Below are 10,818 nucleotides of genomic sequence, written 5' to 3' on the forward strand. Positions count from 1 at the left end.
CTTAACTTAAAACTTTTGTTTATTTCAAGTTAATTCACCTTAAAACTTAATTTCAAGTTCATCACTGAACCGAGTTCAGTCAGGTCCGTGAGAAGCTCGTAAAAAGGCTGATCAGCGTATCAGCAGACTTCCCAGCATGCACTGCGTCACAGTTCAAACTCTCCCGAGGCCCTTCGTCGTGACAGGCGGGAAGAAAACACGCGTGACCACCACGACATCAGTCTGACGTGATTTGTTGGCTGCCATGTTTCCTCAGCCTCACAACCCGATCGCAACCCGATCGCAACCCGATCCTGCAGCCGAACCAGCAGGACTTACAGTCAAACTGAGCATCGAAACAGAAAGACAGAAAGGAAAATCAAAACGTGTCACACGCTTTTGTCTTCTTCACGAATTAATTTATTCACAGCAACGTGAACGAGTCTCATCAGGCTGATTTGTACAATAAACTGACACACAAAGAACAACAGATCAATCAATCAATCAATCAATCAATCACAAGTGACTGAGAAGGTTCATGTGGGTTCGCTTTGCCTCCACTGCAATGGATGAAAATCTGAGTTTTAAACATTTAAGATTTGGTGAAAAATAAGCTGCAATGGCTCCATCAGGTTATTTTATTTTTATGTTTATTTTAATATTTCTGTCTATTCTTTATTCTTATTTTGTGAAATATTTCTGACTGTAACTCTTATTCCAGTGCTGTTCGTGTACCCTGCTGTTCAGACGAAGCAATTTCTCCTTTGTGCGACAAACAAAGGTTTTCTTATCTTATCTACTGCTTCTGCTTCTGAATGAAGCAATGTGCTCTTTTCGAGTGAAACCTTTTCCTGTTTTATTTTTTAAATTCATTCTGGTGTAAATCGCCCGTAAAACAAAGCATTTGATTGGTGGCTTACAGAACATTTAAAACAGCTCAGGGTTTGATATGATCATCTTGTTAACCACGAGTGAAGCGTTTATCGGAGCTGACTCATTGGGCGGCGACGCCTTCAGGTGAGATGCAGTAAATCTTATATACAAACGCTGTGAGCCAATCAGAGCGCAGCGCGGACGCCTCAGATGCCCATGTAGGTGTTCATCTTGCCCAGAGCGTCGCACACGGTGGTGAGGTCGCTGCGCAGGTCCTGCACCACGTTCTCGATGCCGCGGGTGTCCTTCAGCAGGTCGATGCTCTGAGTGTACGGGTTGTAGTACACCGAGAACGGCCTCTTGATGGTCTTGGCGAAGTCCCTGTTGGAGACGGGAGACGCCTGTGACGCTTCGGCAGGAGGACTTCAGATCAAACCAAGCCTTTCATTAATCAATACCTTTTTGTACAATAAAATAAATGAAAAAACTAAATGATAAAGTGACTCATTATGTGATGTTTCAATGGCCAAGAGCAAGTGTGTGAGCATGTGTGTGTGTGTGTGCGTGTCTGTATGTGTGCGTGTGTGTGTGTGTGTGCATGTGTGAATGTGAACATGTGTGTGTGTGTGTGTGTGTGTGTGTGTGTGCATGTGTGAATGTGAACATGAGTGTGTGTGTGTGTGTGTGCATGTATGAATGTGAACATGTGGGTATGTGTGTGTGTGTATGTGTGCGCGCGTGTGTGTGTGTGCATGTATGAATGTGAACATGAGTGTGTGTGTGTGTGTGTGTGTGTGTGTGTGCATGTATGAATGTGAACATGAGTGTGTGTGTGTGTGTGTGCGTGCGTGTGTGTGTGCATGTATGAATGTGAACATGTGTGTGTGTGTGTGTGTGTGTGTGTGCATGTGTGAATGTGAACATGTGTGTGTGTGTGTGTGTGTGTGTGCGTGTCTGTATGTGTGCGTGTGTGTGTGTGAATGTGAACATGTGTGTGTGTGTGTGTGTGTGCGCGTGTGTGTGCATGTGTGAATGTGAACATGTGTGTGTGTGTGTGTGTGTGCATGTATGAATGTGAACATGTGTGTGTGTGTGTGCGTGTCTGTATGTGTGCGTGTGTGTGTGTGAATGTGAACATGTGTGTGTGTGTGTGTCTGCGCGTGTGTGTGTGTGTGCATGTGTGAATGTGAACATGAGTGTGTGTGTGTGTGTGAATGTGAACATGTGTGTGTGCATGTGTCGTTCACCTCATCTTCTCTTTGGCCTCCTCGAAGCTCTCGGACACAAAGTAAACGTCCTGGAAGGTGGTGATGAGACACTCCTGGTTGCAGGTGGTCTTTGGGTCAAACATCTTCACACAGGCCTGATCTGACAGGGCATGCTGGGAAAACACAGCGCGAAAGAAGAAACGTTTCATCTGCAGGTGCAGTCAGTGCTGGTGCTAAACGCACTTGTTAATAAACTCACAGTCGAGTTGTCCGGCGCCTACATGTCCCATGATGCTCTGCTCACTACAGCTATTCCTTTGTTGGCCAAAACACAGTGTTGGATACTCACTGGCTGCTCATCGGCCCTCACGGCCCCGCTGATCCTCAGCCATTTAACTCATTTACAATCGAACAGAACGAGTTTCTGCCCACGGGGGGCAGCCGTGGCCTAGAGGTTGGAGAAGCGGCTTGTGATCGGAGGGTCACCGGTTCGATTCCCCCACCGGATGGGCAGGAAAAATTTGAGTGTGGTGGAGTTATTAATGTGGCTGATGTGGCCTTGAGCAATCACTTAACCGCCCCCCCCCATATGCTCCCCGGGCGCCTGATGCTGCCCACTGCTGCCCGGACGTGGAGGGAAGTCCGAGCTGCAGCTCCTCTCTGGTGTCTGCAGCGGGACGACTCGGCTTTGTCTCGCTGAGGCTGACTTATCATCAACACTGACAGGACAGGCACATAACGCGAGGCGAACTTTCCCTTTAAGTCGGCGCAGCTGTGTTGCGTGTTAGTGTGCGTTACCCTCAGCTCTCCGATGGACGACAGTAAACCTGCTCCGTAGGCTCGCAGCTGACCGTCCTGTTTGCAGAGTCCGAACTCGATGGTGAAGAAGTAACACTGCAAAAGACACAACACGGTTTTTAGTGAGGACCACGTTGTCCTCCCTGTACACACACGTAGTAACAATATAACCATACAGTAGACAAAAACACTTGACTTCACCTCAAAGTGCTCCACAGTCTGATCTGAGTCATCTCAAACACAAGTTAGTCTAATAAAGATTTGGTTTGATTTTGACCAATCATCTCTCTGCACACTTCAGCCAATCGACCTCTGTGTTAAGGATTCTTTCAGCCACTTGCTGGTTTTACTCCATCACCTCCACCTCCACAAGTCTGTGTGTGGTGATTTCTGTGGCCTCCAGAGGGCGCTGGTGGAGCTGAGGAGTCGCGGAGGGAGGCGACGTTGACGCTCACCGTGGCCAGTTTCTGAACGTCCTCGTCAGACGCGCCCAGAGAGGCCAAGCCGATCTCCTGAGAGAACTGGGCGAACTTCGGGTCGGCCAGCAGAGGCACATGACCCAGCAGCTCGTGACACGTGTCCCTGACGGCAAACGGACACACGCTCGTTAGCACAGCTTCAGCAGCCGGCTCACACGCTCTCATTGTGAACAGTCCAACAAACTGAACCAGGATCAGCCTGTCTCAGACACACACACACACACACACACACACACACACACACACACACACACACACACACACACACGCACGCACACACACACACTGAAGTTCCCACGACTTTCCATCAGGATGGGTGTGAGTGAACTGTTCCTTTAAGGATTGTCAGACGTTTCTTTCATTTCATTAAAGTGACTTAAAAAACAGAAAAACAGACGACAGACGTCCTTCCTGATTCAGCATTTCCTGGAAATAATTCTCACTGACCTGATGACATGCGCGTGGGGCAGATCACAGGCGTGCAGGTGTACTCACGGCTCAGGTGTGTAGAGCGGGTCGGTGCTGTGACGGACATACTGAGTGCAGTTGAACACTCTGTAGGCCAAACCAGCCAGGAAGTCCCTGGGGGACAGATAACCTGCGACTGGTCGGACTGTGAAACCAGACCTCTCTGAAACACACAACATCACATGCTGTTAAGTTCTAAATATTACTGCTACAAACACTTCCTGCTCTCGTGTCCGGACTGTTCAAATCATCGCTCTCATCAAACATGAACTTCCTGGCAGAGAGTCGTGACTTCCTGAACACCCCAGGAAATAGTCTGTCCCATTAAACTACACAGGTATGAAAAGCTGGAATCTGAAAGTAACTCCAGCCGCCAGATGAATGCAGACTGATGTCACACGCCAGTCTGAGGTCACAGGAAGTCAGCGGAAAGTGTGGAGTGTCAAACCTCTGAGGAACAGCGAGACGTCCTCCAGCTGGGGGATGTTGTCCTCTCTGTAGCCGCAGTGTTTGATGAGCAGCGGCAGGTTCTTCAGGTGTTCTCTGCAGGCGTGAGTCGGGTACAGTTTGGTCAGCTCTCTGAAGACGACCCCCCACGTCCTGACCTCGTCCGCGGTGTACTCGATGCGAGGGATGGGCTGCCCGCTGGACACAGAGATTCATCTGCTGGTTATTTTCTCTATGAATCCACTGATTGTTTGCTTTGGAAAACATCTTCACAACGTTTGTTTAGTCTAAAGCTCAACATCACAACAAACACGTTCACATGATTCAAATCATTCGTCCATCAGAGGTTTTCATCCATCGGAAGTCAAAGTTCAGGAACTGACACAACGATACTCACAATTTGTAATTCATGGCCACTTCCACAAAGTATTTCCTCCTCTGCCGATAAACTTCATCTTTAAAGCCCTGACAGGAAGGAAGAAGTGGCTTAGATATTGTTTTCACTCTCAGTCTTTCATCTTCCCCATACAGCAACAAGTCCAACCTTCTGTCAGAATCTTGTAATGACCTCTAAGTAAAAGAGCTTGAACCCGTCTGAACCTGAACCTGAACCTGAGGTGCTGACCCCCATCCCGTCTCTGTGGTTTATTATATTCTACTGCATTGTGCTCGTGTTGTTCTTTCTGAGCTGATACTTGTTCAGTGTTGTCTGTCAGCTCTTCCGCCATCTGGTGGACAAAAGTCGTAAAGTCAGCTTTAAAGGTGTGATGTAAAGGTGTGTGAGGCTTGAATGAGACCTACAGGATGGTCTGCGTCCAGTTCTGATCCGTACATCAGCACTCGGTGAGAACACTGATCCAACTCGGAGATCTTCATCGGGAACCACGGAACATCGTCTCCATCTGGTTAAACACAAGACCAGAGATCAAACAGCTGCGGTCTGTCTGTCAGAAACAACGGACAGGTTCCGCATGAGCGCAGGTGTGCCTACCTGCCTCGGCGGCCCAGACGTGTGCAGGTGTGTTGAAGGAGATGATGTTGACGTGATCTTTGAGGTGCTCCAGCAGCTCGTTAAACTCCTTCTTACTGCAGTTGCAGTCAGCAAAGATCTCCACCTCGTTAACGACTCGCTTCGACACCCGAGACTCGATGTGGTTCAAGTTCACTCGCTTCTCCTGCAGGACGAGAGCAGGAGGGAGGAAGTGAAGACGAGATGTGAGTAAAACCAGAGATCACGAGCGCATGTGACACAGGAAGCAGGAAACAGGATTTACTGTCTCACCTGAAAGAGTCTGAGAGCTTTGACCAGACAGCCCACCTCGTTGTTCAGAGAAAACACCACCGCCGTCTTCCCAGAATCCTCAGCGCCGTCCTTGTCCGGCGACTCGCTGATGGGACAGAAAGACGGACGTCTGGACTGGAGGACACAACAACAACGTCAACAGGGACAACTTCAGCAACAGCAACAATGACAACATCAGTGATGACAAAAAGAACATCAACGTCAACAACGACAACAGCAACATTTCAGGTTCTGCAAGCTTTTGTTTTCTTTTGTTTTCTTGTTCCGTCGCTCTGACACGCTAATATTTAATGAAGACAAACATGGAGCTGATGATCGATAAGGCAGCTGAAGGTCTGCTCTTATCGCGTGTTGACTGTTAACGCTGCGCTTTACTGCCGTTCAAACAAAACGTGAAACGGCCTCAGAACCAAACTTCCTGTTTCCTCTGACTGCCTCAGGTGTGTCACCTGTTAACATCACCAAGCTGCTGATGGAGGACATCATTTATTCATAACGAGCTCAGATGATCTGCAGATCATCATCATCATCGTCATCATCATCAGGTTCACCTCACCAGGTTTTCAACAAAACATGAATAAATAAAAATGAATCACTTGAATGGCCTGAAGTAATCAATGATATTTCCTTCTCTGAACATTTTTGTGTCCAGGTGTGAGGGATTTTGTGCCCTGAGCGTTGACTGGAAGGCAAACAGCACCTGCAGTGTCATGCAGTCGTAAACGCACATCCCTTCACTTGTCATCCCTTAAAGTTTCAAATTTAGCAAATTAAAAAAAAAACCCATCAAACTGTTTCCTTTGATGAACTGATTTATCTCCATTAAATTACTTAACAACAAAATGTACTTAAAGTACCTCCAGTAAAAGTACTCATGAATACTGCATGCTTATGTCAGGGAGACGGAGGAGGAGGAGGAGGAGGAGGATGAAGATGAAGATGAGGGGTTGTTCTCACCATCTGCCCGCCCGTGTGGCGTAGCCGCTGGTGGTCGAACATGGCCGAGTCCAGCGACAGCCCCCTCCTGGCCCAGTACTTGCTGGAGAACATCATCATGGCCGGCTGCATCCTGGGCACCTGCTCCGGGCCGGGCTTCATCACGTGAGGCGAGGCCATGGGGAACCAGTGGGTGTACGAGTACCAGGGCTCCAGCCTGCTGCGTTCTGCTGCTCCTCGCTCTCACTGACACTCTGAGACGCTGCGTCCGTCCGCCCGGCGCTGGACCCACGTCGGCCCGCCTCCGGGTTAAATGCTGACAGAGGAGAGGGAGGAGGAGCTGCTGCTGGTGCTCCTCCCTCCACTGCTGCTTCTCCTCTGCAGGCTGAACAAAAGAAAGTTTCACTCAAAAACAACATCTACTGGACCTTTTAATCGTCACCTCGAAAGACAGAACTAACTGTGGCAACACAAGCAGTGAGGACAGATATTACAACAAAGTATGCAAAGACGGCATCAAATACAAACCGCACTCGCAGTGTGTGAGGCTGTGCTGAGACGCAGCTAAATGCTAACACCAGAATGCTAACATGACCCAGTGCATGCTGGGATACAACCGAAAGACGGACACCATCGGTACAAGTGAGTAAAAGACGCCTGCATGGTCCTGTTATACAGCCTGTGTGTGTGTTGTTAGTAGAGACCAGGTGCACACACACACACACACACACACACACACACACACACACACACACACCTCTGTCCTTGTGAGGACCTTGACATAACGCATGTCCTAACCTGAAACACCTAAAACCATCACTACTAAAAGACCCTGACCCTGAGCCTTCCAGGTGTCCCCAACCCAAACCCTCACCCCAACCTAAACCCTCACCCCAACCTAAACCTTTCACACAGCCCTTTACAGCTGTGAGGTCCGTCCCGCATGTCCTCCCTCGTCGGTCCGGTCCAAACCATGACAAGCTGCCTGAGGACGTTTTCATTTCCACTCCCTTCACACCTGCCCATATTAAAGGAGCAGTTCAACATTTAGGTACGTCTTTGTCTTTTCTTTTGAGACTGACATGTTCAGACTGATTTTGTGGGGACAGCTGGTCCAGCTCTGTCCTCTCTAAAGCTCACTGATGGACATCTTTCATTTTGTGTGCCAAATAAAAACATTTTCCTGCTCAAAGTCAGCTTTATTCAGCTTCAAAGGTCCATTTTGACGAGTTTGATTTGGTTAAATTTTACTGAAGATTGTTTTTTGTCCACGAACTGATTCAAACTGAAGAAAAAGACAAATTCACTTCCGGTCAGGTGTTCTTACGGCTGTGAATTCGGCTTTTTCCTTAATTAATCCCTCGCTGAGTTGAGGTTTAAAATTAGTAATTAGTTGAAACAAGCGTTTGTGCAGGCTGCGGGTTGCTGTCGTGTCTGCAGAGTCTCCACCTCCACCCGCCGAGCAGGTGGAGCTCACACAAAGCGGCCTGCGCTTCAATAAAGCCCTGAGAGATGGACGCCTGATAAGCGGCGGCGGCTATCGGCTGCGGGCTGAGGCAATTTCCTGCCACACAGGAAATGAAAGAGCGCGGAGACGGCGGGAGAAGCTCCGGCCGCTTTGTTCTCGCTCCGAGGCGGCTTTATGAGCAGATTGTAGGCGATACCTTCACCCACCTCCTCCGTCAGAGGGGGAGGAGGGCGGCTCGTCCTCACGTCCATCACGCACATTAAAGCCGCTCGAGTGACATTTGGAGGAAAAAGGAGTTTTAGTTGTTCGGCTCTGACATTTCAGCAGACGGTAGTCAGCCTCCACGTGTCTGATCGGGCGTGAATATTAATGAGCTGATGTCTTTTGTTCGTTATTTCACACACATTACGTTTGACTTCCGTCCATTTCAAAGCTTGTTGATGTTTATTGTGGCCACATTTCGGTTCAGTGCAGATTCGTGGTGTCGTCGTTTGATTTTGTGTTCATGTCAGTTTGCAGTTGTTGCCTTGTTTGCTTCCAGCAGGGAGGAGAAAAGGAAGGAAGATGTGGGGGTTTGTGCTCGTTTTTCTGAGCATTTTTTACCAGTTTTATATTTTATTATAAGCCCTCCTTCAAAGCAGTCACAAAGCAACACAAACTCATTTTGAGTGTGATTAACTCGTGGGTTCTGCTGTTCCTGTCTCATGGCTTCAGTTCAGTTGAAGGTGCTTTAAGAACCAGCAGAAACCATGGACGTCCAGATGGAGTGCGTTTAGTCTGAACATCCTCTGTGGGACCATGAGATGGGAAGTAATCTGCGCCTGAAATCATTTTATTAAGTGTTCAATCAATTACATGAGAAGATGAAGTCACAAATGTTTAAGCCTGCAGCAGAAACACAGCAGAGTAAAGTAAAACCGGTCTGAGTGCTGCCAGTTTCTGATTTGTTCCAGGCTCAAAATGTCTTTACCAAACAGCTTTATTAGCAAACCTGTCTTCTGCTTCCAGTAAAAGCTGTCCGGGTCTGGACCGAACCTGTGGCATCACACCGTAACAGCAGGGCATGAGGTCTGATTCAAACAGGTGCGTGTTGGATTGAAGAGTATTTTCACATTTGGTTTTCTTACAGAGAGTTCAATGAGCAGACAGTCGCAGTCCTTCAGAGTTTCATTACACCACAGGCTGCTGGTCCCTCCCGCTCTGGATTCAGGTTAGCTGAGATGCTAAGTGTCAGGGTCACTGGTGACTTTCCTCTAAAATGCGTCAAAGCTGAATTAGCTTACGGCTAATGCTAACAAATTTCTGCTACTGCTGTTTTCCGTTAAAACACCTTAGCAGGCTTTTATTGTGAAGCAGCCACAGGAAACTCGACTGTTTCGTCCCGTTGCTGCAGTGTGCAGCATGAAAACTGATTTTTATTGTCTTTCTGAGTCCACTGCAGTGTTAAGACACACCCCTGTTACCATGGAAACCACAGCTGTCAACAAATCAAACATGACTGAAATCTGAAGGATTGCAGTAAGAGTTTATTACAACACGAGCTTTGGCCGTCATTCCTCTCAGCTGCGATGCTTCCATCCTCCTGTTTTGATTCACATTTCCAATTTATAAAAGAAAAAAACGTCTAAATGTGGGTTTTAAAAAAGTGTTTCTCCTCACCTGAGGCGCAGACAGAATAAAAGATGACGTCAGTGACACGCGCAGCGGCGAGGAGGCGCAGAGCGACCACGTTTCCCGTCGTCTGACTTGTGACTGGGCCTCCTTCATGTTACGTGAATCCAGTTAACATTTGAGACTGACTGGGATGGAAGCTCAGCTGACAGAAACGACTGCAGTTTTCAGAAACTGGATTTAATTTGATCTTCTCATTTAACTAAACCATTCCCTAAAATGTGGCACTATTCCTTTAAGTTACAAACATGACCTTTATCAGCACAGAAAAACACAAATCAACGTTTTCATCACACATCAGGGGAAATTGCTTTTCCCGCGGGCACGCGAGCGTCTTCTTGTATTCCGTTTCACGTGGAACGACTGATCTCATATTGGATGATTAATACTGCGAGGAGGTTACGTAATGAGTTATAGTAGTTTGATCTGTGATACAGCAGGCGAGCAGCTTCACAATGTTTGTCTTATTGAAATGAAAGCGGGCTGCACTGCCAACATGCAGCCAATCAAACAGCAGGTTGGACTGAGGTGTTGGGCCTGATGTGAGCTCGCCGCGACAGGAAGTGAAGCACATCGCAGGTCCCAGCACGACAGACGCTCTGCCGGTCTAAAGCTCCACTCACACTGGATTCAGCCTAACTGTGGCTCAGAACTACAGACACGACGAGCTCCTGTTTGTCTGTGAACCAGCTGCTCCTCTCGCTCGAATCCTGTCCTGCTTCCTCCCTTCTGCAGCGTTTTCTCGATTCTGGCTTTTGTGTGAAAATGAAGGAGGTCAAAGAGTTGTTGCTAATTTGATGCCAACATGCTAACACCGACATGAAGACAGAACAACTAAAACCCTCAGGACAGCAGCTGACCTGCAGTCCGGACCTGTGGGCTGCATTTACATTTGGCAGGTCAGAAAACCCCTGCAGTGTCCTTTCTGTCTGACTTCTGAGTGACTTATGGATGTTTTTCTGGAGGGACATCAGAGACAGTGATGTCCTCAGGAAGTCCAATTGATGTCAATATTCGTTTCTTGTGTGTGTTCACTTCTGAGGCTATCGCGGCTCTGAGAAGCTGAGAGCTTTGACGCCACCTGCTGCAGTATCTCTGCCTCCCCTTCAACCCTCTGGCGCCCCCCTGAGGAGGCTTCTGTCTTTGTCCTGCTGAATGTCTCATACAGACCAGATCCTGTACTTGGAC

At 48.1% G+C, this 10,818-nt stretch overlaps 1 protein-coding gene across 1 annotated transcript; it reads right to left on the reverse strand.

Annotated features, from left to right (window-relative positions):
- Positions 1–561: 561 nt before the first annotated feature.
- On the reverse strand, positions 562–8,328 carry tph2 (tryptophan hydroxylase 2 (tryptophan 5-monooxygenase)). The gene is made up of 12 exons (XM_046395355.1): positions 7,819–8,328; positions 6,513–6,876; positions 5,535–5,669; positions 5,244–5,427; positions 5,054–5,154; positions 4,650–4,717; positions 4,254–4,450; positions 3,833–3,968; positions 3,314–3,440; positions 2,859–2,954; positions 2,100–2,233; positions 562–1,233 (listed from the first exon to the last, which is right to left on the reverse strand). The coding sequence occupies exons 2-12, from the start codon at positions 6,669–6,671 to the stop codon at positions 1,059–1,061; spliced, it is 1,512 nt and encodes a 503-aa protein (XP_046251311.1). The 5' UTR covers positions 6,672–6,876; positions 7,819–8,328; the 3' UTR covers positions 562–1,058.
- Between the last annotated feature and the right edge of the window lie 2,490 nt (positions 8,329–10,818).

This window comes from Scatophagus argus, chromosome 7, assembly GCF_020382885.2.
Source record: "Scatophagus argus isolate fScaArg1 chromosome 7, fScaArg1.pri, whole genome shotgun sequence".
NCBI lineage: Eukaryota > Metazoa > Chordata > Actinopteri > Scatophagidae > Scatophagus > Scatophagus argus.

Excerpts from the sequence above, each read along its gene's own strand:
- tph2 (XM_046395355.1), bottom strand. The coding sequence starts at position 6,671 with ATGGCCTCGCCTCACGTGATGAAGCCCGGCCCGGAGCAGGTGCCCAGG. Across the intron at positions 5,670-6,512 it reads GCCACACGGGCGGGCAGATG|TCCAGACGTCCGTCTTTCTG; the intron begins GTGAGAACAACC and ends TGTGTCCTCCAG. Across the intron at positions 5,155-5,243 it reads CGTCTGGGCCGCCGAGGCAG|ATGGAGACGATGTTCCGTGG; the intron begins GTAGGCACACCT and ends GTGTTTAACCAG.